Raw genomic sequence first — 22,319 nt, 5'->3', positions numbered from 1 at the left:
GCACTGGGGACAGTTTCCATCTGGGACGGGCTGGACACCAACCCACTACCTGTAGGTGGATATGGCAGGGGCACAGCTGAGACCACATTGGTGGCCCCTGACCTCCAGGAAAGACTTGAGGTCCTCATCCTGGCCACACACCCCAGATGCATATTGCATGGTTGGAAACTTCAGAGTTCTCTTCCCTCTGGGATGCTCCAGATTCCCCCACTATCCCCAAGCCACTTCCATTAACCCAGAACACATCACACAAGATCTAGGCTGTGGAGGACTTTATTCATCAGACCCAGAGAGCCACGAGTGCCTCCCACAAAGTCCCCACTGCAGGGAGCCAGGGCCCTAGATGCCGGGCCAATGCGTGTGCTGTGAACTGGCCCAATGCATGTGCTGTGAGCTGGACCAGGGGTCCGCTGGTCCCAAGAGCGCCTCTGTGCTCTTCAGACAGCTCCGGGTATGGTGGCCTCGCCAGGTGGCTTGAACCATCTTCGCTGCCATTTGCTGTTGCCTCATCTGCTGGCGGATCTTAAAACCTCTCCAGGCCGACTGAATGGCTGTGGCCGCTTTGTCCCTGCGACGTGGCTGCCTGGGACTCGGGACAGCCCGCTGGTAGGCGGAGGCCCGAGACACTGCCCCGGGGCCTCCAGCACCCCGGCCCATGCCCTGCACCACGCGGGTGGGCTGGGTGCGTCCGCAGGTATGACAGGTGCGAGGGCTGGAGCCCACTAGCATCACCACGCTGGGCGGGCTCCCGATCCTGGAGCTCAGGGAGTGGCAGACGCTGCAAGGTTTTGCCTGGCAGGACTGGAAGCAGCGATGGTCGGATACTGTCCTGGCTCTGCCATCCTGGACCCAGCTTCGGTCAGACATGACCCTGGCCCCTCCGCCCAGCTCCACCCACGTGACGGGGTGGAGCATCTGCCGGTGCCGGGCTTGGTCCCGGCGGGTGCTGTAGCCGCGCCAGGCGGCCTGGATGATTGTGGTGGCTCTGCAGAGGTGTGCCAGGTTCCGCCGCATGCGGTAGCCGCGCCAAGTAGCTTGGATGACCGTGGCCCGCCGGTGCCACACTCGAATCCTGCGACGCACCAGGTAGCCACGGACGCCCGCCTGGATAGTGGTCACTGCGAGGATGCGGATCTCCTCTGCAGCCTGCATGGACACCATTGGCTCCCCCGACTGCCTGGGATGCACCACTGCCTTGTTGCGCCGGGTCTCCCAGGACGCAGCACCCCTGGCTGGCTCCCACACGCGTTTCCACGATTGGCCACTAGCCACACCAGCGTCCACGGGGCCCTGGAGTATAGTGGAGTTCAGGGATGCCTTGTGACTAATGGCAGGATTCTGGGGGCTATAGGAGTCCTGCGATCCCCACGGTGACTCCTGGTTAACAAGGGGCGGCAGGGAACCACTCGGGGAAGACTGGTAGCCTAGAGACACCCTCCGAACTCCCAGGGCCGAGGACTGCGCTATCTCCCCAGTGCAGATGATGGGCCTTACCTCTGCAGAGGGCGTACGAGTGAAGTTTGTACCACCTCGGGCTGAGGCCTGGGATGGTTGTCTTTGCACATACTGGAAGGGCCTAACCCTGGCCACAGAACTTTCTAGCAGTTCGGGAACAATACTACCGTGCACGGATCTGTAGGAATTTTTAGGGTCCATGGAGTCCCAGAGGCTGCTCTGAGCCAGGTTTCCAGACACTGCATTCTGGAGTGGAATGGGGACAGCTTCTGTCCGGAAGGGACTGGATGATGCCCTTCTAGCCGAGGACAGATACGGTGGCACATGTGAGACCATGCTGGAGGTCCCTGACCTCTGAGGAAGACTAAGATTCCCCATCCTGTCCACAGACCCTGAAAGCAATCTGAAAGCCTCAGTACTGCCACGGGCCAGCTGGGGTGATCCTGAGAATACATTAGAAGCCACTGTACCCCAAGAGTGATTTTGGGGTATGACATGAGCAACAGACCCCTGTTGATAAATGGAGGGGGTCTTAGTGGCTAAACCCAGGGCCTGGAAAGGGACAGGGACCATGCCACTAGCATGGCTGGGGGCCACTTCCCTGAACAATGGTGTATGGCCTTGGGGAAGAGTCCCTTTCTCAGACAGGGACCTATGATCGTGGCCCCCATCAGCTCCCGGAGGACTGGGGTACATCCACGGGGTTGCGCCAGTGACCCCAGCTTTACTGATCAGGTCATTGGATCTGCTTGATCCTGACACTTGGGACAGAGGCCCATCCAATTCTCCCAGCTTGGCTTGGTCCCCTGTGGCCCCAGATGGCATTATCCCAGCATCTTGGCTCCATTGTAAGGCTCTTGACAGAACCGTGGGCACTCGGTGTAGACTCCTGACTGTGTCACTAGCTGCCGGGGCTGAGGAGTGACCTGGAGCCAGGCTGGTGGTGTGGGGAATCTGCAAGGGGGCTATAGACCTCTCCCTAGTCAGGGCTTTGTGGTAAGGAGGGGCAGTGATGCCAATCACCACGGACCCCTCGGAGCAGCTCTGAGCCACACTAGAGGCCCCCATCATTGGCACAGATCCAGGAGAGACACCTGGGTTCACCCCACTCATTACTGAACCTAGGAGCAAGTTTGGAGCAGCTAAGCTAGCGGAGGGTCTTACAGATAGACTTGGCTTCTTGCTGTCTGCCATCAGGCTGGGAGCCACCCAACTAGACACAGAGCCTGCGGGAAGGCTCTGACCCATGCCTCGGATGGTGGACCCTGGGGGAAGGCTGGAGGTCATGCCACTGGGCAGAGTGCCTGGGACTGCGCCCGTGCTCATCCTACTGGCTACAAAACCCCCTGCCGCACCAACACCAGCCCGGCTCCTCAGGGAGTCCTGAAGAATCCCATCTCTCTGATGGTAACTGGGTGGGACCATGGGTGCCTCAGAAGGGTGCCAGCGATCTACGTTTTTTGGAATAACCACACTGATCTGGGAGCTGCTGGGGCCCACGCTTTTCGGGGAAAGATTAGACGGGGTCACAGCCACTCTGTTGGGCACTGAAGCCAGAGAGGGGCTAGTAGCCATCCCTGTGGTTCCAGAGGGATGTGATAAAGAGGCACCCACCTCTAAGACCTGGGATGCAAGGGGAGCCACCTGACATTCACTTTGGCCCATGCCAGTTGCTATGGTTCTCCAGGGGAGACTCCCAGCTAGGCCAAGAGATGTGGTCCCCTGAGACCCACTAAGGACCATAGCATCAACAAAAGGCCCCCGCGGATGTCTTGTAGCCACACCCCTGAACAGAGGCGTGATTTGCTGGCCTACACGACAGAACTCCTCATCAGCATGGGAGAGATTTGGTGTTGAAACACTAACCACAGAGGGTTGACACACATGCCTCCCACCAACCCTGGGCGGATGATGGAACCCAAGGCACAAGTCATTGAACTTGAAGTCCGGGGGGCTGGATACCATCTCACTAACCATCAGGGGCTCTTCACACAGGTTCACCCCAGTACCCAGGGATGGCTGGTTCAGACCCTGGTCCATACTTCCAGCCACAGAGGGATATGGTCCACCCGGGCTAACTGAAACAAACGCTGATGGGTGACACAGGCATGGGGCTACTGAGTTCACCCTTGAACGCTGCAGGTTTGAATCCAGGCTAGAGCCCCAGCATGGCTCATTGAGGCCATGACACATACCACTGACCATAGATGGCTGGGATCGGCTTGGGGCCAACCTAGAGTCTGGGGGTGACTGAGCCAGGCTTAGGGCTTCCCGGTGGGCCACAGATGGTGGGAATAGGCCAGGGGCTATGACTGGCTCGGCTAGGCTGGGGGCTAGGGTATAGGATGAATATGTCTTGCCTGGGCTGGAGACCACAGATGGTTGGGCTTGCCTTGGGGATACTGCAGTGGTCTGAGATGCGTGGACTAAGCGGGGGGCCACCCCACTGGCCACATATGGATGAGCTAGGCATGGAGACAACCCACGGGGTCCTGATGGGTGGGCTAGGCTTGGGGACACACCAATGGCTTGAGATGGCTGGGCTGGGCTTAAGGACCCCACACAGGTCATAGGTCGGTGGGCTAGACTTGAAGACATCCCTGTGGCTTGAGACAGCTGGGCTAGGCTTGGGGATACACCACAGGCCATAGTTTGATGGGTTAGTCTTAAGGGCATCGCAGTGGTTTGAGATAGCTGGGCAAAGCTTGGGGACACCTCACTGGGTGTAGATCGATGAACCTGGCTTGGGGACACCCTACAGGTCACAGATGCATAAGCTTGGCTTGGGGATATCCTGCTGGTTATAGATGCGTGAGTTTGGTTTGGGGATGCCCTGGAGGTCACTGATGGGTAATCTCGTCTAGGGGACATCCCACTGGCTTGAGATGGCTGGGCTAGGCTTGGGGAAACCCTACTGGCCACAGATTGGTGGGCTACACTTGGGGACACCCCAGTGACCTGAGATGGCCAGGTCAAGCTTGGTGATTCCCCAGTGGCCTGAGGAGTCTGGGCCAGGCTTGGAGACTCCTGAATGGCCATAGATGGGTGAGCTAGGCTTGGGGACACTCCAATGGTCTGAGATGGCATGGCTAGGCTTGGGGACACTCCAATGGTATAAGATGGAATGGCTAGGCTCGGGGACACTCCAGTGGTCTGAGATGGCATGGCTAGGCTTGGGGACACTCCAATGGTCTGAGATGGCATGGGTAGGCTTGGGGACACTCCAATGGTCTGAGATGGCATGGGTAGGCTTGGGGACACTCCAATGGTGTAAAATGGCATGGCTAGGCTTGGGGGCACTCCAATGGTCTGAGATGGCATGGGTAGGCTTGGGGACACTCCAATGGTGTAAAATGGCATGGCTAGGCTTGGGGGCACTCCAATGGTCTGAGATGGCATGGGTAGGCTTGGGGACACTCCAATGGTGTAAAATGGCATGGCTAGGCTTGGGGGCACTCCAACAGTCTGAGATGACATGGCTGGGCTTGGGGACACTCTGATGGTCAGAGATGGCTGGGCCAGGCTTGGAGACTCCCCAGTGGGCTGAGATGGGTAGGCTGGGCTTGGGGACATCGCAGTGGGCTGATATGGCTGGGCCAGGCTTAGGGACTCCCCAGTGACCATAGATGGGTAGGTTGAGCTTGGGGACACCTCAGTAGGCTGAAATGGCTGGGCCAGGCTAGGGGACTCCACAGTGGCCACACATGGGTAGCCTGGGCTTGGGGACACCTCAGTGGCCATAGATAGGAAGGCTGGGCTTGGGGATATCTCAGTGGGTTGATACAGGTAGCCTGGACTTGGGGACACCTCAGTGGCCATAGATAAATAGCATGGGCTTGAGGACATCTCAGTGGGTTGATATAGGTAGCCTGGGTTTGGGGACATCTCAGTGGGCTGATATGGGTAGCCTGGGCTCGGGGACATCTCAGTGGCCACAGATAAATAGCCTGGGCTTGGGGACATCTCAGTGGGTTGATATGGGTAGCCTGGGTTTGGGGACATCTCAGTGGGTTGATATGGGTAGCCTGGGCTTAGGGACATCTCAGTGGGCTGATGTGGGTAGCCTGGGCTTGGGGACATCTCAGTGACCATAGATAGGAAGGCTGGGCTTGGGGACATCTCAGTGGCCATAGATAGGTAGCCTGGGTTTGGGGACACCTCAGTGGGCTGATATGGGTAGTCTGGGCTTGGGGACACCTCAGTGGGCTGAGACCGCTGAGCCAGGGTTGGGCACTCCCCAGTGGCCTGAGATGGGTAGGCTGGACTTGGGGATACCCCAAAGGCTTGAAATGGCTGGGTTAGGTTTGAGGTTACCCCAAGGGCTTGAGATGGCTGAGCTAGGCTTGAGGACTCCCCACTGTCCATAGATGACCGGGCTAGGTTTTGGGACCCCCAGTTAGCCACTGATTGGTGACCTTGGTCTGAGGCCACTCCAAAGGTCCTTGATGGGTGTCCTCGGCTTAGGGACCACCTAGTCACCATAGATGGCTGTGCTGGTCTTGGTGTCACTCTATTAGGCATAGAGGAGTGTGGCAGCCTTGGTGTCACCCAATTACCCATAGATGGGCAGGTTAGCCTTGGGGACACCTTACTGGATGCTACATGCTGGGATAGGCTTGGGGCCAGCCTACTGAACCCTGATGGCTGGCCTAGGTTTGGGGCTACCCTACTGGCCAGTGTAGCCTGGGACACACTTGGGGCCAAGCTCTTGGCCACAAATGGTGGCTTATATGCAGTGGAGACCACAGTACCTAAAGACACAGTCCTCCTCAGCTCTGTCTTGATGGTTGCCTGGGACATCTCAATCAGATTCACAGAGCTCTTGTCTAAGGAGAACTTGTGGATCTCAGCCTCTGAGCCCCAGTGAACACACAAGGTCAAGCAGTTAGACACTGAGCTGTGTTGGAAAATGGGTACTTTCTCCGAGGCTGGAGTGGGCCGGTAGGGGAAGTGTAGGGTCATATATGTGTAACCAGTTTCAGTCTCTTGCGTATCCTTAAACCTCTGGAGTGTCCTCATGGACCCCGGAGGAAAAAGGGACTTCACCGCAAGGTCCCCTTCTAAATTGCCTTCCCATGACTCATCTGTCTTGTTGACAGCAGGCAGGCTGGCCACAGACATGGTGGAAAGGATGAGGGAGCTAGAGCTTTGCAGGGAGCTTTCGGAATTGCTCTCCTGACTGTAGGTCACAGAGCCCTGGGAGAAGCTCCTGGCCAAGTCACTGTCTCGATCCTGCGGCAAACCACCTACCAGCTCACCGAGGATGGACAGCTGGTGGTCGGTTGCCAGCTTCTGGGGGCAGAGCAGGGCACACACAGAATCCTGTGTTCGATTCCTCCCCTGTCCACAGACAGATGTCTTGGGACGAACTTGAGTCAATGCACTGCCGGGGGAAGCTTGAAACAGACCACGAGTCTTGGATGCCTGAGTTTTGGTCACCATGGTGACCTGCAAGGGACTTAGGGCCCCCTTGTCTATCACCTCCCTAGTACCCGGGGATGCCTGTTTGCGATTTGGGGGCTGAGACCTCCTCCCCCGGCTCTCCTTGGAAGCCCTGGATGCCTGCTGCTGGCCTCTGGCCACTGAGGGTTGGTAGAGACCAGGATGTGCCCTGCTAACCCCTGAGGACTGACACCAAGTCAGGCCCCCACAGGTGGGGTAAGGCTGGTGAACATGAGCAGCCCTCCCACCACCCACACTGCACGGAAGCCTACCCGAGGCCACCCTGCCCTCCCCAGTCGATGGGTGAGAGGCCACCCTGCTGACCACATGTGGCTTGTGGCAGCTTGGGGCCGTGCCACAGGTCATGGAGGGCTGGTCCATGCTTGGGCCCACACCACTGGCAATGAGAGGCTGCCACAGACTCGGGGTTGGCTGCACGTGGGACGGCTTGAGCAAACTGGGACCCTCCCCACTCCCCTCGGGATTAAAATCTGATGCCAACGTGCCAGGCTCTAGGGTCAGGCGTGCATTTTCCTTTTGGAACTTGGGGCTCAAATCCAGGTTTGAGGAGAAGTCCCTGCTGGGCTCCATCTCCCGGGACAGCATGGGATACAGGCCAGTGATCAGGGAGCCCTGGTAAATGCTGGTGATGACGCTACCCATCACAGAGGCTCCCACAGTGACCACAGATAAGCAGGGTGACCCCCACAAGACAGCACCGTCCCCCATCTCCTCCAAGGGCCTGGCAGGTTGGCCCATGGTGAAGCATCCCCCGATCCCAACCTGGGAATCCCTGACCTTGCTGGTCTGTGGTCTCACAGGGCCCAGGGAGGGCCCCCACGCGGCCGACGGACTCCTCCTGCAGGCCACCTCCGCCGGGGCCAGCGTCTTAGTCACCCCGCTTCCTGTTGATTTCGAGGTGGCCTTGGGGAGGGTGGTTCCAGTCCTCAGGGCCACCCGACACCAAGACTGGCTCAGGAGGGCGCCCAACTCGCCCTGACACAAGGCCTGGCTCAGAGCTGCCCGCTCCTCCTCCGTCAAAGCCTTGCTAAGCACCTCGGCCAATTTACCCTGCATGACCTTGGCGAGCTCTGCCCGCAGCTCGCCCTGGGACAGGGCTCGGGACAGGGTCAGGCGCAGCTCACTCCAGGACAGCGCTTTCACCAGCGCCATGCTCAGCATGCTCTGGGGCAGGGCTCTGGCGACAGTGGCACCCAGGAACTCCTTGGACAGGGCCTGGTTCAGAGCTGCCCGGACTTCTCCCTGGGAGAGGGCTTTGGCCAACAGAGTGCGGAGATCCTCCTGGGATGCCAGCACACCAGCTACTTCAGCACACAGGGAGGCCAGCAGGGAGCCTACCGTGTCCTCCTGGCAGGGCACCGCCTGGCTGGGCATTGATGGCTGGGCACGCGTGGCTCCGCTGTCTCCCCAGGACTCAACATGGCATGTGGAATGTCCGGTGGGTGCCATCAGTGGCACCAGCGTACCCTGGACCTCACAGGCTGCCGGGCATGGTCCCCCCTGAGTGGTCTTCCCCGGCACATGTCCATGGGGCTTTGGCTGAGTCCATCTGTCCTCTGGCTTGGCCCAGGGTGGGGCACTCAGGCCACTGAGGTGCTGGCAGGCCTGGTTGGACACCTTGGACCCTGTTAGGAGCACCTGGGAATGGGTGTTGCTGCTGAGATCAGCAGCCTGGTGAGCTGGGATGAGGCGCTTGGTTATGATCGGCTGCCCCCGGGACTGCGTCTTGGTCAGACAGGTGGCCAGAGGCACTTGGGATTGGACCTTCATGGCACCTGTGGCCAGATGTGCCTGGGAATGCATCTTGCTCAGACAGGTGACCAGATGGGCCAGGGATGGGGTCTTGGTCAGCTCGATGGGCAGATGTCCCTGAGATGAGGCCTTGGTCAGCGGGGTGGCCAGTGGTCTCTGGGACAGGCAAGGTGGATGTCTCTGGGATGAGGCGTTGGTCAGTGGGGCAGCCGGCTGTCCCCGGGGCAGGGTGACAGCCACGTCTACAGGCACATACAGGTGAGATGGTTTGTCCCCTTCCTCAGCAACTTTTGTCCAGGATGGAGCCCCAGCCACTTCCACTGCCACACTGGTCTTCAATGCCATGTCAGCTTTCACCGGTTTCTGGGGGCCAGTCTTGATTTTCTCAGCTTCCAAAGGAAGCTTAGCTGGAGCCCTGGGGACCCCGGTTCCCAGACGTGATTGGGCCAGGCACCTGATCTTCCCCTCAGCCAAATAGGAGGGGGATGAGGCTTTCACCGCCTCTGTAGCCTGCTTCATATTCATGGTGGCCTTGGCCTTGGGTGGGTTGTCATGGATGGAGCCTCGTACCGCCACTTGGGGTGGAGCCTTGACATTTGCCACTGTTGGAGAGGCCAGACACAGGGTCTTGAGGATGGTGGCCACTGAGCGTAACTGGGCTGGGGTCTTGGTTATCATGGCTGCCAGGCGAGTCTGGCGCGAGGGCTTGGTCAACCCAACCGGGCTCATCTGGGATGAAGTGTTGGACGTGGTGGCTGCCAGACACGTTTGCAGTGGGCTTTTGGCTGGGGTGGCGACCGGGTGCGTCTGGGGTGGGGTCTTTGCCATCGCAGGCCCTGGGCATACCTGGGGTGGGCTCTTCATGATGGAGGCCAGAAGGGAAACCTGAGGTTGGTGCTTTGCTGTGATGGTTGCGCGGCATGTCTGCCGTGGGGTGCCAGTTCTGGAAGCTGTGGAGTGCACCTGGATCTTGGTCATCGTGGGCATGGGGCATGTGTGAGGTGCAGTTTTGGTCATCACTGTGGGCCCCGGATACATCTGGGCTGGGGTCTTGGTTATTGTTATTTTGGGAACAGGGCTAGTCTTGTGTGGGGTGGTGGTCGTCGTGGACGCTGAATATGTCTGCGGCAGGGTCATGGAGACCACCGGATATGTCTGGAGTAAGGTCTTGGTGATCACAGGCCCTGGGCATATCTGGAAAGGGGCTTTGGGGGTCTCTGCTTCCACAGGGCCCTGGGTTTGGGCTCTGGATGGTCCCATAACTGCCTTGTCGTACCTTCTGGACAATGGCGTCTCCGGAACCCCAGCTTTGTTGGTCCGGGCAGTTACACGTTTGGTTTTCACTGAGTCACCCTCTATGTGGACGAGGCAGGTGCTTCTGATGGTTCTGGTCAGCAAGCATGACTGGCATTTTGCATCCAGACTCACTGGGCAGGGAAATCTGATGGTGACCGTCTGGTGTGGCAGGAAGGCCACCCCCCGGACTCCAGCAGCATGAGGAGGCTGCACACAGGGTTCTGGGGTACCCTGAGCTGCTGGAGGCTTCAGGAGGGGGGATGACTGGGGTCTGCAGAGGACCAGATTGTCATAGGAAGGGAACTGGGTCTCCTTGTTCACCATGACGGGCGGGGACAGAAGGCAGTTCTCTTCCGGATGCTGGAAGCGCACCTGCTGCGGGGCGTGATAAGGGATGTTCCCGTCCTCCGCCCTCACTTTCTTCACCAACAACTTGCTGGAGTGCAGGATGTGTCTCTTGTTGAAGCGCCGCCATGCCTCCTGGATGGCCTTGGCCGCCGTCATCTGGGAAATCAGCTTCTGCCGGAGCCGATAGCCCCTCCAGTTGGCTTGGATGAGTGTGGCTGCGCGGGCGTGCATCATGTCCATCTCATCTACCAGGATGTTCTTGAAGGCCTGGCTCTCGACCACAGCCCGGAGGCGTGGGATGTGGCGGGACACTGTCTTGGCTGCAGCAGGCTGTTGCGGAAGATGCTCCTCGGACTTGAGGCCCTCGTGCTGGGGCTGTGGAGGTGCTTTCTCCATTTTGTCCAGGAGACTAGGGGTGGGCGGGGGCTGGAGGATGCACTGCCCATTGGGTGACAAGTGGTTCGTGAACTGTAGCTGGGTGGCCGGCTGCATTGCCTTGATTACTGGACAGGTCAGCTCTGCCTGTGGGGGCGGCAGGGGGTGGTCAGGGTGTAGCAGGTCCTGCAGACAAGAGGTCATCCTACGGCCACTTCATCCTGGCACACAGTGCATGACACCTGAATGCCGGACCACTTAACTGCTTTTCTTTTTTCTTTCTTTTTGTTTTTTGTTTGTTTTTGAGACAAAGTTTCCCTCTTGTTGCCCAGGCTGGAGTGCAATGGTGTGATCTTGGCTCACCGCAACCTCCACCTCCTGGTTTCAAGTGATTCTCCTGCCTCAGCCTCCCGAGTAGCTGGAATTACAGGTGTGTGCCACCATGCCTGGCTACTTTTCTGTATTTTTAGTGGAGACGGGGTTTCACCATGTTGGCCAGGCTGGTCTCAAACTCCTGACCTCAGGTGATCCACCTGCCTCGGCCTCCCAAAGTGCTGGGATTACAGGTGTGAGCCACCGCGCCCGGCCCGCTTTTCAAACTTTATCTTAGATGTACCCTGGGTTTAGCACTGATCACAATGTTTTGGAAATTTCCTGTTGCCTGTGTGTGTGTATGTGTGTGCGTGTGAGAGTGTGTGTGTGTGTGCGTGCGTGCGTGTGCGCGTGTGTGTGCGTGTGTCTGTGTGTGTGTGCGCGCGTGTGTGTGTGTGTGAAAAGGATAGAGAAGTGTGGTGGGGGAGATTATTTGCCTCTCCCATTGACTGTGAATCCCAGAAGGCAGAGTCATTATTGTGTCCCATCTCAGTCATAGGGCTTGGTTCTAAGCTGTGAATGGGTAGGTATTGGGTGGGCGGGCATCTTGACCGATAAATGGTGAGGGGATTGGAAGTTGGATGGACAGATAGATACAGGACTAGATACTGAAAGGATGAATCAGTCGATGAGTGAATGGTAGATGGGTTGGAGAGACAGATGAAGGTTTGGATGAATAGGTAAATTAAGTTGATGAATAAAGTCTTAAAGGCAAATTGGCCGGGGGGGTGGCTCACGTCTGTCATTCCAGCACTTTGGGAGGCCAAGGTCGGCAGATTGCTTGGGGTCAGGAGTTTGAGGCCAGCCGGGCCAACATGGTGAAACCCTGTCTCTACTAAAAATACAGAAAAGTAGGCCGGGCACAGTGGCTCACGCCTGTAATCCCAACACTTTGGGAGGTCCAGGTGAGTGGATCACAAGCTCAGGAGCTCGAGACCAGCCTGGCCAACATGGTGAAACCCCATCTCTACTAAAAATACAAAAATCAGCTCAGCATGGTGGCACGTGCCTGTAATCCCAGCTACTCAGGAGGCTGAGGGAGGAGAATTGTTTGAACCTGGTAGGTGGAGGTTGCAGTGAGCTGAGATCATGACACCTCGCTCCAGCTTGGGTGACACAGCAAGACTCTGTCTCAAAAAAAAAAAAAGAAAACAAAAGGAGCCAGGTATGGTGGCGGGCACCTGTAGTCCCAGCTACTCAGAAGACTGAGGCAGGAGAATCGCTTGAAGCCGGGAGGAGGAGGCTGCAGTGAGCCAAGATTATGGCATTACACTCCAGCCTGGCAACAAGAGCAAGACACTCCGTCCCAAAAAAAAAAAAAGACTGGGTGCGCTGGCTTATGCCTGTAATCCTAGCACTTGGGGAGGCCGAGGTGGGTGGATCACGAGATCAGGAGATTGAGACAATCCTGGCTAACATGGTGAAATCCCATTTCTTCTTTTTTTTTTTTGAGACGGAGTATCTTGCTCTGTCGCCCGGGCTGGAGTACAGTGGTACCATCTTGGCTCACTGCAAGCTCTGCCTCCCGGGTTCATGCCATTCTCCTGCCTCAGCCTCCCAAGCAGCTGGGACTACAGGCGCCTGCCACCACACCTGGCTAATTTTTTGTATTTTTAGTAGAGACGGGGTTTCACCGTGTTAGCCAGGATGGTCTTGATCTCCTGACCTTGTGATCCGTCCGCCTCAGCCTCCCAAAGTGCTGGGATTACAGGCGTAAGCCACCACACCTAGCCCCATCTCTTCTAAAAATACAAAAAATTACCCAGGTGTGGTGGGAGGTGCCTGTAGTCCCAGCTACTTGGGAGGCTGAGGCCGAGATCGTGCCACTGCACTCTAGCCTGGATGACCAAGCGAGACTCTGTCTCAAAAAAAAAAAAAAGGCAGATTAACAGAAAAATGGACACATGCTGGGTGGATGGATGGATGGATGGATGAGCAGATGAGTGAATGAGCAGATGAATGGATGGAGGGATAGGCGAATCAATTGATGAATAGATGGGTGGATGGATAAACGGATAGAGGGAGGGAGGGAAGAATAGGTAAGTAGATGGATGGAGAGAGGGAGGAATAGGTGGCTGGATGGATAGATGGATGGTTAGATGGAATGATAGTTGGATGGAGGGATGGACAGACACATAGATGAATGGATGGATGCGGGGGTGCTGGATGGATGGATGGATGGGCAGATGGGGGGATAGATATGTAAATGGACTGGTGAATAGATAGGTGGATGGATGGGTAGATGGATGGATGGATAGATGGATGGATTGATTGATAAATGGATAGAAGGAGGGAGGACTATGTGGATGGATGAACAGATGAATGGGTGGATGGATGAGTGGATGGATGGATGCTTGCATGGATGGATGGGTAGATGGGTAGGTAGATGGGAAGATGGAAAGATGGAATGATGGGTAGGTGGGAGGATGAATGGATACATAGATGACTGGATGAATGATGGATGGTGGATGGGTAGCGGGAGGGACAAATGTAAGGAAGGATGAATGAATGAATGAGTGAGTGGGTGGGTAGATAGATGTAAGATGAGTAGATAAATGAATGTGAAATTAAAGAAGGCCAGGCACAGTGGCTCGCGCCTGTAATCCCAACACTTTGGAAGGCCGAGGCAGGTGGATAACCTGAGGTCAGGAGTTCAAGACCAGCCTGACCAACATGGCGAAACCCTATCTCTACAAAAAAATACAAAAAAGTAGCCAGGCATGGCAGCGCATGCCTGTAATCCCAGCTACTCAGGAGGCTGAGGCAGGAGGCTGTGGTGAGCCAAGATCGCGCCATCACACTCCAGCCTGGGCAATAAGAGTGAAACTCCGTCTCAAATAAAAGGAAGGAGGGAAGGAGGGAGGGAAGGGGAAGGAGGGAGGAAGGGAGGGAGGAAGGGAGGGATGGAGAGAGGGAGGGAGGGAGGGAGGGAGGGAGGGAGGAAGGAAGGAAGGAAGGAAGGAAGGAAGGAAGGAAGGAAGGGAGGGAGGGAGGGAGGGAAGGAAGGAAATGAAAGAGAGCTGGAGAGACTGGTGAAGAGAGAACCCAGTAGGAGGTAGACTGATGGGTGGATGGGTGGGTGGATGGATTAGGGGATGGCTAGGTAAATGGCATACAGAAGGATGGAAAGAGGAAGAAAAAGTGGTGACTGTGGCTTTCAGAAGTAACTAGGATGCAGAGAGAGCTGGGACACTGTCAAGTCACCCTGATGCATAGCCTGGAGCACAGCACACTTGTTTGGCAGAAGCCCCTCTCTTCAGGTTGGACTAGCCAGACCCCTTGCCCATGAACCATCTTCTTACCTTGAAGGGTCATAGATTTGGAGGAGTAGCAGGAGAAGAAGGTGCAATCTCAGAAGCCAGCCTGCAAGAGGAGGCAGCCTTCAGCCTTTCATCCATGCAATATGCAGCAACACTGCCCTGGGCTGGCTCTGTCCTCAAGACCAACACAAAAAGAAATGTTAAAAGCAAAAACACTAAATCTAAAAAAAAAAAAAAGAAAAAAGAAAAAAAAAACTGCAAGGATGGGAAATTTATTCCAGTGTTATTTTGTAGCTAGAAATCAAACAAAACAACTGGAAGTAACCAAAACAGTGATTAGCAGAGGTTCTGCTACAAACACATACAGAAGTATGCTCAAGCATGTTTAACATTGTATTGTTTAGCAGAGGAAAAACTGGAAGAAACCAAAATTATCAATGGAGAAAGGCTTAAATTAATCATACAAGGGCATGATATCCAGGCATCAGAAATGGTGTCCAGGCTGAGCACAGTGGTTGTTGCCTGCAATCCCAGCACTTTGGGAGGCCAAGATGGGAGGATCACTTGAGGACAGGAGTTTGAGACCAGCCTGGGAAACTAAGCAAGAACTGTCTCTTAAAACAAAACAAAACAAAAAACAAACAAAAAAACATTGGCCGGGTGCGGCTCATGCCTGTAATTCCAGCACTTTGGGAGGCCATGGAGGGTGGATCACCTGAGGTCAGGAGTTTGAGATCAGCCTGGCCAAGATGGTGAAACCCTGTCTCTACTAAAAATACAAGAAATTAGCCAGGCATAGTGGTTGACGCCTGCAATTCCAGCTACTCAGGAGGCTGAGGCAGGAGAATATCTTGAACCCCGGAGGCAGAGATTTCAGTGAGCCGAGATCGTGCCATTGAATTCCATCTGGGGCAACAAGAGCAAAACCCTGTCTCAAAAAAAAAAAAAAGGCCGGGCACAGTGGCTCACTTCTGTAACCCCAGCAATTTGGAAGGCTGAGGTGGGTGGATCACTTCAGGCCAGGAGTTCCAGACCAGCCTGGGCAACATGGTAAAACCCATCTCTACTAAAAATATAAAAATTAGCTAGGCATTGTGACATGCACCTGTAGTCCCAGCTGCTCGGGAGGCTGAGACAGGAGGATCATTTGAGGCCAGGAGATTGAGACTGCAGTAAGCTACGATGGCACCACTGCACTCGAGCCTGAGTGACAGGATGAGACTCTATCTCTTTTTTTTTTTTTGAAAAAGAGGCCCACTCTTTTGCCCAGGCTGGAGTGCGGTGTCACAGTCTTGGCTCACTGCAACCTCTGCTTCCTGGGTTCAAGCGATTCTTGTGCCTCAGCCTCCAAAGTAGCTGGGATGACAAGTGTGAGCCACAGTGCCTGGCTGAGACCCTGCCTCAAAAAAAAAAAAAAAATGATTGTGATTAAAGAGTAAGTATAAGATAAAAGGTAGCCAGGGAGGCCAGGCACAGTGGCTCACACCTGTAATCCCAGCACTTTGGGAGGCCGAGGAGGGCAGATCACAAGGTCAGGAGTTCGAGAACAGCCTGGCCAACATGGTGAAACCCTGTCTCTAGTAAAAATACAAAAATTAGCTGGGCACGGTGGCATGCACCTGTAATCCCAGCTACTTGGGAGGCTGAAGTAGGAGAATCACTTGAACCCGAGAGATGAAGATTGCAGTGAGCCAAGATGGTGCAACTGCACTCCAGCCTGGGCAACAGAGTGAGACTCCGTCTCAAAAGAAAAAAAAAACAGGCACGGTGATTGACACCTGTAATCCCAGCACTTTGGGAGGCCAAGGCCGGTGGATCACAGGAGGTCAGCAGTTCAAGACCAGCCTGGCCAACATGGTAAAACTCCATCTCTACTAAAAATACAAAAAAAATTAGCCGGGCGTGGTGGTGGGCGCCTGTAGTTCTAGCTGCTTGGGAGGCTGAGGCAGGAGAATGGCATGAACCCAGGAGGCGGAGCTTGCAGTGAGCCGAGATGGCGCCACTGCACTCCAGCCTGGGTGACAGAGCGAGACTCCATCTCAAAAAAAATAAATTAATTTTTTTTTTAATTAAAAAAAAAAATTAGGCCGGGCGCGGTGGCTCAAGCCTGTAATCCCAGCACTTTGGGAGGCCGAGACGGGCGGATCACGAGGCCAGGAGATCGAGACCATCCTGGCTAACACGGTGAAACCCCGTCTCTACTAAAAAATACAAAAAACTAGCCGGGCGCGGTGGCAGGCGCCTGTAGTCCCAACTACTCGGGAGGCTGAGGCAGGAGAATGGCGTGAACCCGGGAGGCGGAGCTTGCAGTGAGCTGAGATCCGGCCACTGCACTCCAGCCTGGGTGGCAGAGCGAGACTCCGTCTCAAAAAAAAAAAAAAAAAAAAAATTAGCTGAGGCCGGGCGCAGTGGCTCAAGCCTGTAATCCCAGCACTTTGGGAGGCCGAGACGGGCGGATCACGAGGTCAGGAGATCGAGACCATCCTGGCTAACACGGTGAAACCCCGTCTCTACTAAAAAAAATACAAAAAACTAGCCGGGCGAGGTGGCGAGCGCCTGTAGTCCCAGCTACTCGGGAGGCTGAGGCAGGAGAATGGCGTGAACCCGGGAGGCGGAGCTTGCAGTGAGCCGAGATCACACCACTGCACTCCAGCCTGGGCGACAGAGCGAGACTCCGTCTCAAAAAAAAAAAAAAAAAAATTAGCTGAGCATGACGTCAAGTGCCTGTAATCCCAGCTACTTAGCAAGCTGACGTGGGAGAATCTGTTGAACCTGGTAGGCGGAGGGTACAGTGAGCTGAGATCACACCATTGCACTCCAGCCTCGGCAACTGAGCAAAACTCAGTCTCAAAAAAAAAAAAGGAAACTCTATGTGGTACTTTAGGGCTGAGGGAGAATCCCCAAAAAAGGGGCAAATCTGGAGAGAATTCAGACTTCCTTGGAGAAAGTATGGTCCCGCCTGACATGTAACGGAGATAATTGCTTGATCAACCAAGCCAGAGCTGGTCTGGAGCTGCCGAGCAAGCAAGAGGCCCACCCTCCAGGGTGCAGATGTGAGAACAGGTTATCAACAGTTGGTGCCGTGGATGTGCACTGGAAACCTAGCTGTTGTGGGGGCGGGAAACCTTCAATGTGTACGGCCCACCGTGGGGGCTCTGTTCTTTTATTATTATTATTATTTACGATTTTTTAGACAGAGTCTCACTCTGTCACCCAGGCTGGAGTGCAGTGGCATGCACGATGTTGGCTCACTGCAACCTCTGCCTCCCAGGTTCAAGCGATTCTCCTGCCTCAGCCTCCCAAGTAGCTGGGATTACAGGCATGAACCACCACACCCATCTAATTTTTGTTTGTTTGTTTGGAGGGACAGGGTTTCACCATGTTGGCCAGGCAGGTTTCACCATGTTGGCCAGGCTGGTCTCCAACTCCTGATCTCAGGCGATTTGCCTGCTTCGGCCTCCCAAAGTGCTGGGATTACAGGCACTCATGAGCCACTGCACCCGGCCTTTTTTTTTTTTTTCCTTTTGAGTTTCATTCTTGTCGCCCAGGCTGGAGTGCTGTGGCGCAATCTCCCTTCACTGCAACCTCCTCCTCCCGGGTTCAAACGATTCTCCTGCCTCAACCTCCTGGATAGCTGGGATTACAGGCACCCACCACCACACCCAGCTAATTTTTGTATTTTTAGTGCAGATGGGGTTTCATCATATTGGTCAGGCTGGTCTCAAATTCCTGACCTCAGGTGATCCACCCACCTTGGCCTCCCAAAGTGCTGGGATTACAGGCATGAGCCACCGCGCCTGGCCTTGGGGCCTCTGTTTTTTGTGTGTAAGAGGGCTGCAGAAAGGCTTTCACCAGGTCAAGACGGCGAAGTTGCAGGACCACGTTCTGGACCCAGGGCTCTGGCAGGCTTCACCTGGTGTCTTCACACCTCTATCCCTAATGCCTCACCAGCGCCCTCTATTGATAATTCTTGGCATTGTGCTCACTTTTTTTTTTTTTTTTTTTTTTTTTTTTGAGACGAAGTCTCGCTCTGTCACCCAGGCTGGAGTGCACTGTCACCATCTCGGCTCACTGCAAGCTCCGCTTCCCGGGTTCATGCCATTCTCCTGCCTCAGCCTCCTGAGTAGCTGGGACTACAGGCACCCACCACCATGCCCGGCTAATTTTTTGTATTTTTAGTAGAGACAGGGTTTCACCATGTTAGCCAGGATGGTCTCGATCTCCTGACCTCGATATCCGCCCACCTCAGCCTCCCAAAGTGCTGGGATTACAGGCATGAGCCACTGCACACGGCCAAGCATTGTGATTGCTTTAAAGGAGACATAACGAAAGAAATTCCTTTATCACATATTGAAAGGGTCCATTCGGAGACAAGAGGCAACGCATGGATAATTGACACACATATATTTATTTATTATTATTTTTATTTTTTTGAGACAGAATCTTGCTCTGTTGCCCAGGCTGAGGTGGTGTCACCATCTTGGCTCACTGCAACCTCCACCTCCCCGGTTCAAGGTGATTCTCCTGTCTTAGCCTCCTGAGTAGCTGGGATTACAGGCACCCGCCACCACACTTGGCTAACTTTTGTATTTTTAGTAAAGAGACAGGGCTTCGCCATGTTGACCAGACTGGTCTCGAACCCCTGACCTCAAGTGATCCGCCTGCCTCGGCCTCCCAAAGTGCTAGGATTACAGGCACGAGCCACCACGCCTGTCCTAATTATTATTAATAATATTATTCTTTTTGAGACGGAATTTTGCTTTTGTTGCACAGGCTGGGGTGTAATGGCACCATCCTGGCTCTCTGCAACCTCTGCCTCTGGGTTCAAGTGATTCTTCTGCCTCAGCCTCCTGAGTAGCTGGGATTACAGGCATGCACCACCACACCTGGCTAATTTTGTATTTTTAGTGGAGACGGGGTTTCTCCATGTTGGTCAGGCTGGTCTCGAACTCCTGACTACAGGTGATCTGCCCGCCTCGGCCTCCCAAAGTGCTGGGATTACAGGCGTGAGCCACCACGCCCGGCCTAATTTTTGTATTTTTAGTAGAGATGGGGTTTTACCATATTGGTCAGGCTAGTCTCGAACTCCTGACTGAGGCAGGAGACTCACTTGAACCTGGGAGGGCGGAGGTTACAGTGAGCCGAGATCGTGCTACTGCACTCCAGCCTGGGTGACAGAGCAAGACTCCATCTCAAAAAAAAAAAAAAAAAAAAAAAGAACTTGGAGACAGCAGCTTTGGGAGCTGAATGGGCCCATTCCAGGGGTTGAGGTTACATCAACCAAACAGTACAGCTCTTCAGAGGAACTCAACCAGAAGGGGTGAGAAACGGGATTGTGGGGGATGAGAAGAAGGAATAGGGGCCCCCTGGACACAGAAGCCGAGCGACTGGCTCTGTAACTTTGAGTAAACCCCTCTGAGCCTCAATTTCCCTATCTGTCACAAGAAGTAAGATCACCATCCTCAGGTTCCCAAAGAGACACGACAGGCTTGCCTGGGCACAGTGGCTACTGCCTGTAATCCGAGCACTGTGGGGGGCCAAGGTGGGAGGATCGCTGGAGCCCAAGAGTTTGAAGACAGCCTGGGCAAAATATCTCTATTTTAAAAAATAATAAAGAGACATAACAGACTCTCCAGGATGTCCCCCATCACGGGTGAACAAATCCACCATCAAGGCTTTGGAGGTCCCTAGAGTCCCTGATCTGAGGGGCCCACGAGCTGATCCATCGTTTGGAGTCACCCAGAAGGGCTCCAAAGGCACTGGGGGCCAGAGGAGAATGACAGGGTCCCCCACGAACCCTCACACACAAGCCCTCCACCAGCCCCACTCACCCACCCCCAAAGCCACCAGCCCCACTCACCTGCCCCTGAAGCTGAACCAGCAGTCTGAAAGGCCAGTCTTGGAGCCCTGGTGCCGCAGCAGCTTTGTGACTCAAAGCCAAGTTCTGGCCAATCCCTGCCACCTCTTGGGGGGAGGGGATTCTAGAAGGCACAGCCAGAGCTTGGGGAACAGGATGCAGGACAGCGCCAAAGGTCATGGTAGTTGCTACCTACACCTGCTCATCCTGAGTAGAAAGGGTTCTCAGCACAGAGGAAATCCCAAATCTCCCCCTCCATGTACCTAGAGGCAGCTTTGGTCTTTCATCCCATGGGCATTTTCTGAGCACCTACTGTATGCTGGAATTTGCCCCAGGCCTGAGGATACAAACAACTCAAAGAATTTGGGGGTATAAAATACGTAGATGGGAAGGAACCAAAAAGGAGGTGCAACGGGCCTGTCAGGGTTCTGACCGATATCTGGGGTCTGGCTCTGAGACTGCGGGCTCCTTGGGGTGGGACTGGACTTGATGTCTCTTGGGATCACCACCGGGCCTGGCAAAAGTGGGCACTGACCCTGAGCCACAGCCCTGTAAGGGGAAGTCAGGCCGCTGTCCTGGGTCACCTCCTGGGGCTGGGCTGGGGCCCAGCATGAGTCACCGCTGGCTGGGCCGAGGCTGACATGCACCTTGGACTCAGTGCAGCTGGCTCCAGCCAAAGCCAGCCTGGCCCAGAAGCCTCCGCCTGACTTCCCTGGGGAGCTGCTGGGGGTTGCCAGGACAAGAACCAGCAGGAGTGTCTGCCCCCCCCCGCAAAGACCACCCTCTCCAAAATCTTCTCTATACTGTGGGTGTGACTTTGGACAAAATCAGGGACGTGTCAGATGGCAGTTGGATGGGGTTTAAATCCTTTGTCTGTTTTTTGAGATGGAGTCTCGCTCTGTTGCCCGGGCTGAAGTGCGGTGGTGCCATCTCGGCTCACTGCAACGCCCACCTCCCCAGGTTTAAGCGATTCTTGTGCCTCAGCCTCCTGAGTAGCTGGGACTACAGGTGCATGCTACCACGCCCAACTGATTTTTGTAGTTTTAGTAGAGACGGGATTTCACCATGTGGACCAGGCTGGTCTCAAACTCCTGACCCCAATGATCCGCGGGCTGCGGCCTCCCAAAGTGCTGGGATTACAGGCGTGAGCCACTGCGCCCGGCTCATCCTTTGAATGTTTCATCAGAACAGTTCCCTTCTGTGCTGTCAACCAGCTAAACATAAACTGGGAGTTCTCAGTGCAACTGGAGGCGGTGGGAGCCCAGAAAGGTGCTGGCCCAGCCTGAGGGCTACTGGGGACAGGTTTCCAAGGACTGTGCAGCTGAGGCTGGGAGGTGGCGCTCGGCTGGATGACTGGGGGAAGAGTAGCTGGCACAGAACTACAGCTGCAGCCATGCAAAGACCCTGAGGTCAGCAGGGCAAGATATTGGGAATTTGGGTGGAGAAGTTCCTGAAAGGAGACACTGGCCAGCCCAGGGACTGGTACAGTCAGGACTTTTCCCAGAAAGTTTTCAAGTAGGGAGTCAGATCTGTGATTTAGAAAAAGCCCTTCGCATCACAGCTCATGCCTGCCTGACTCCCCTATCAGACTGGAGTGCTGGCCTCCATCTACTAGGTGTCAATGAATGCTGGGGAGACTGGGCGCGGTGGCTCACGTCTATAATCCCAGCACTTTGGGAGGCCGAGACGGGCAGATCGCTTGAGCCCAGGAGTTTGAGACCAGCCTGACCAATATGGCAAAACCCTGTCTCTACTAATAATTCAAAAATTAGCCAGGCGTGATGGCAAATGCCTGCAATCCCAGCTACTTTGGTGGCTGAGGCAGGAGAGTCGCTTGAACCCAGGAGGCGGAGGTTACAGTGAGCCGAGACTGCACCACTGCACTCTAGCCTGAGTGACAGAGTGAGACCCTGTCTCAAAAAAAAAAAAAAAAAAAAAAAAAAAAAAGAGCAGTGGCTCACACCTATAGTCCCAGCATTTTGGGAGACCGAGGTTGGAGAATCACTTGAGCACAGGAGTTTAAAACCAGCCTGGGCAACATAGATCCCATCTCTACAAAAAAATTATTTAAAAATTAGCAGGGCATGGTGGCATGCACCTGTGGTCCCACCTACTTGGGAAGCTGAGGTGAGGCAGGAGGA

General features: G+C 55.0%; 2 protein-coding genes across 3 annotated transcripts in view; both read right to left on the bottom strand.

Moving 5' to 3' along the window:
- RAB3A (RAB3A, member RAS oncogene family) overlaps positions 1-22,319 on the bottom strand; it is a 162,787-nt gene that overhangs the window by 65,535 nt on the left and 74,933 nt on the right. The window lies entirely within an intron of this gene.
- Positions 258-20,418, bottom strand: IQCN (IQ motif containing N). The gene is given in 5 exon segments (XM_050769898.1): positions 258-1,290; positions 7,696-10,728; positions 10,730-10,836; positions 14,364-14,496; positions 20,182-20,418. Coding segments are annotated over 4 exon segments (4,104 nt in total). The 5' UTR covers positions 14,377-14,496; positions 20,182-20,418; the 3' UTR covers positions 258-339.

The sequence above is a fragment of the Macaca thibetana genome, chromosome 19 (assembly GCF_024542745.1).
Source record: "Macaca thibetana thibetana isolate TM-01 chromosome 19, ASM2454274v1, whole genome shotgun sequence".
NCBI classification, from domain to species: domain Eukaryota; kingdom Metazoa; phylum Chordata; class Mammalia; order Primates; family Cercopithecidae; genus Macaca; species Macaca thibetana.
Note: the sequence above shows the minus strand (reverse complement) of the source record. Positions and strands in the feature narration are given on the sequence as shown.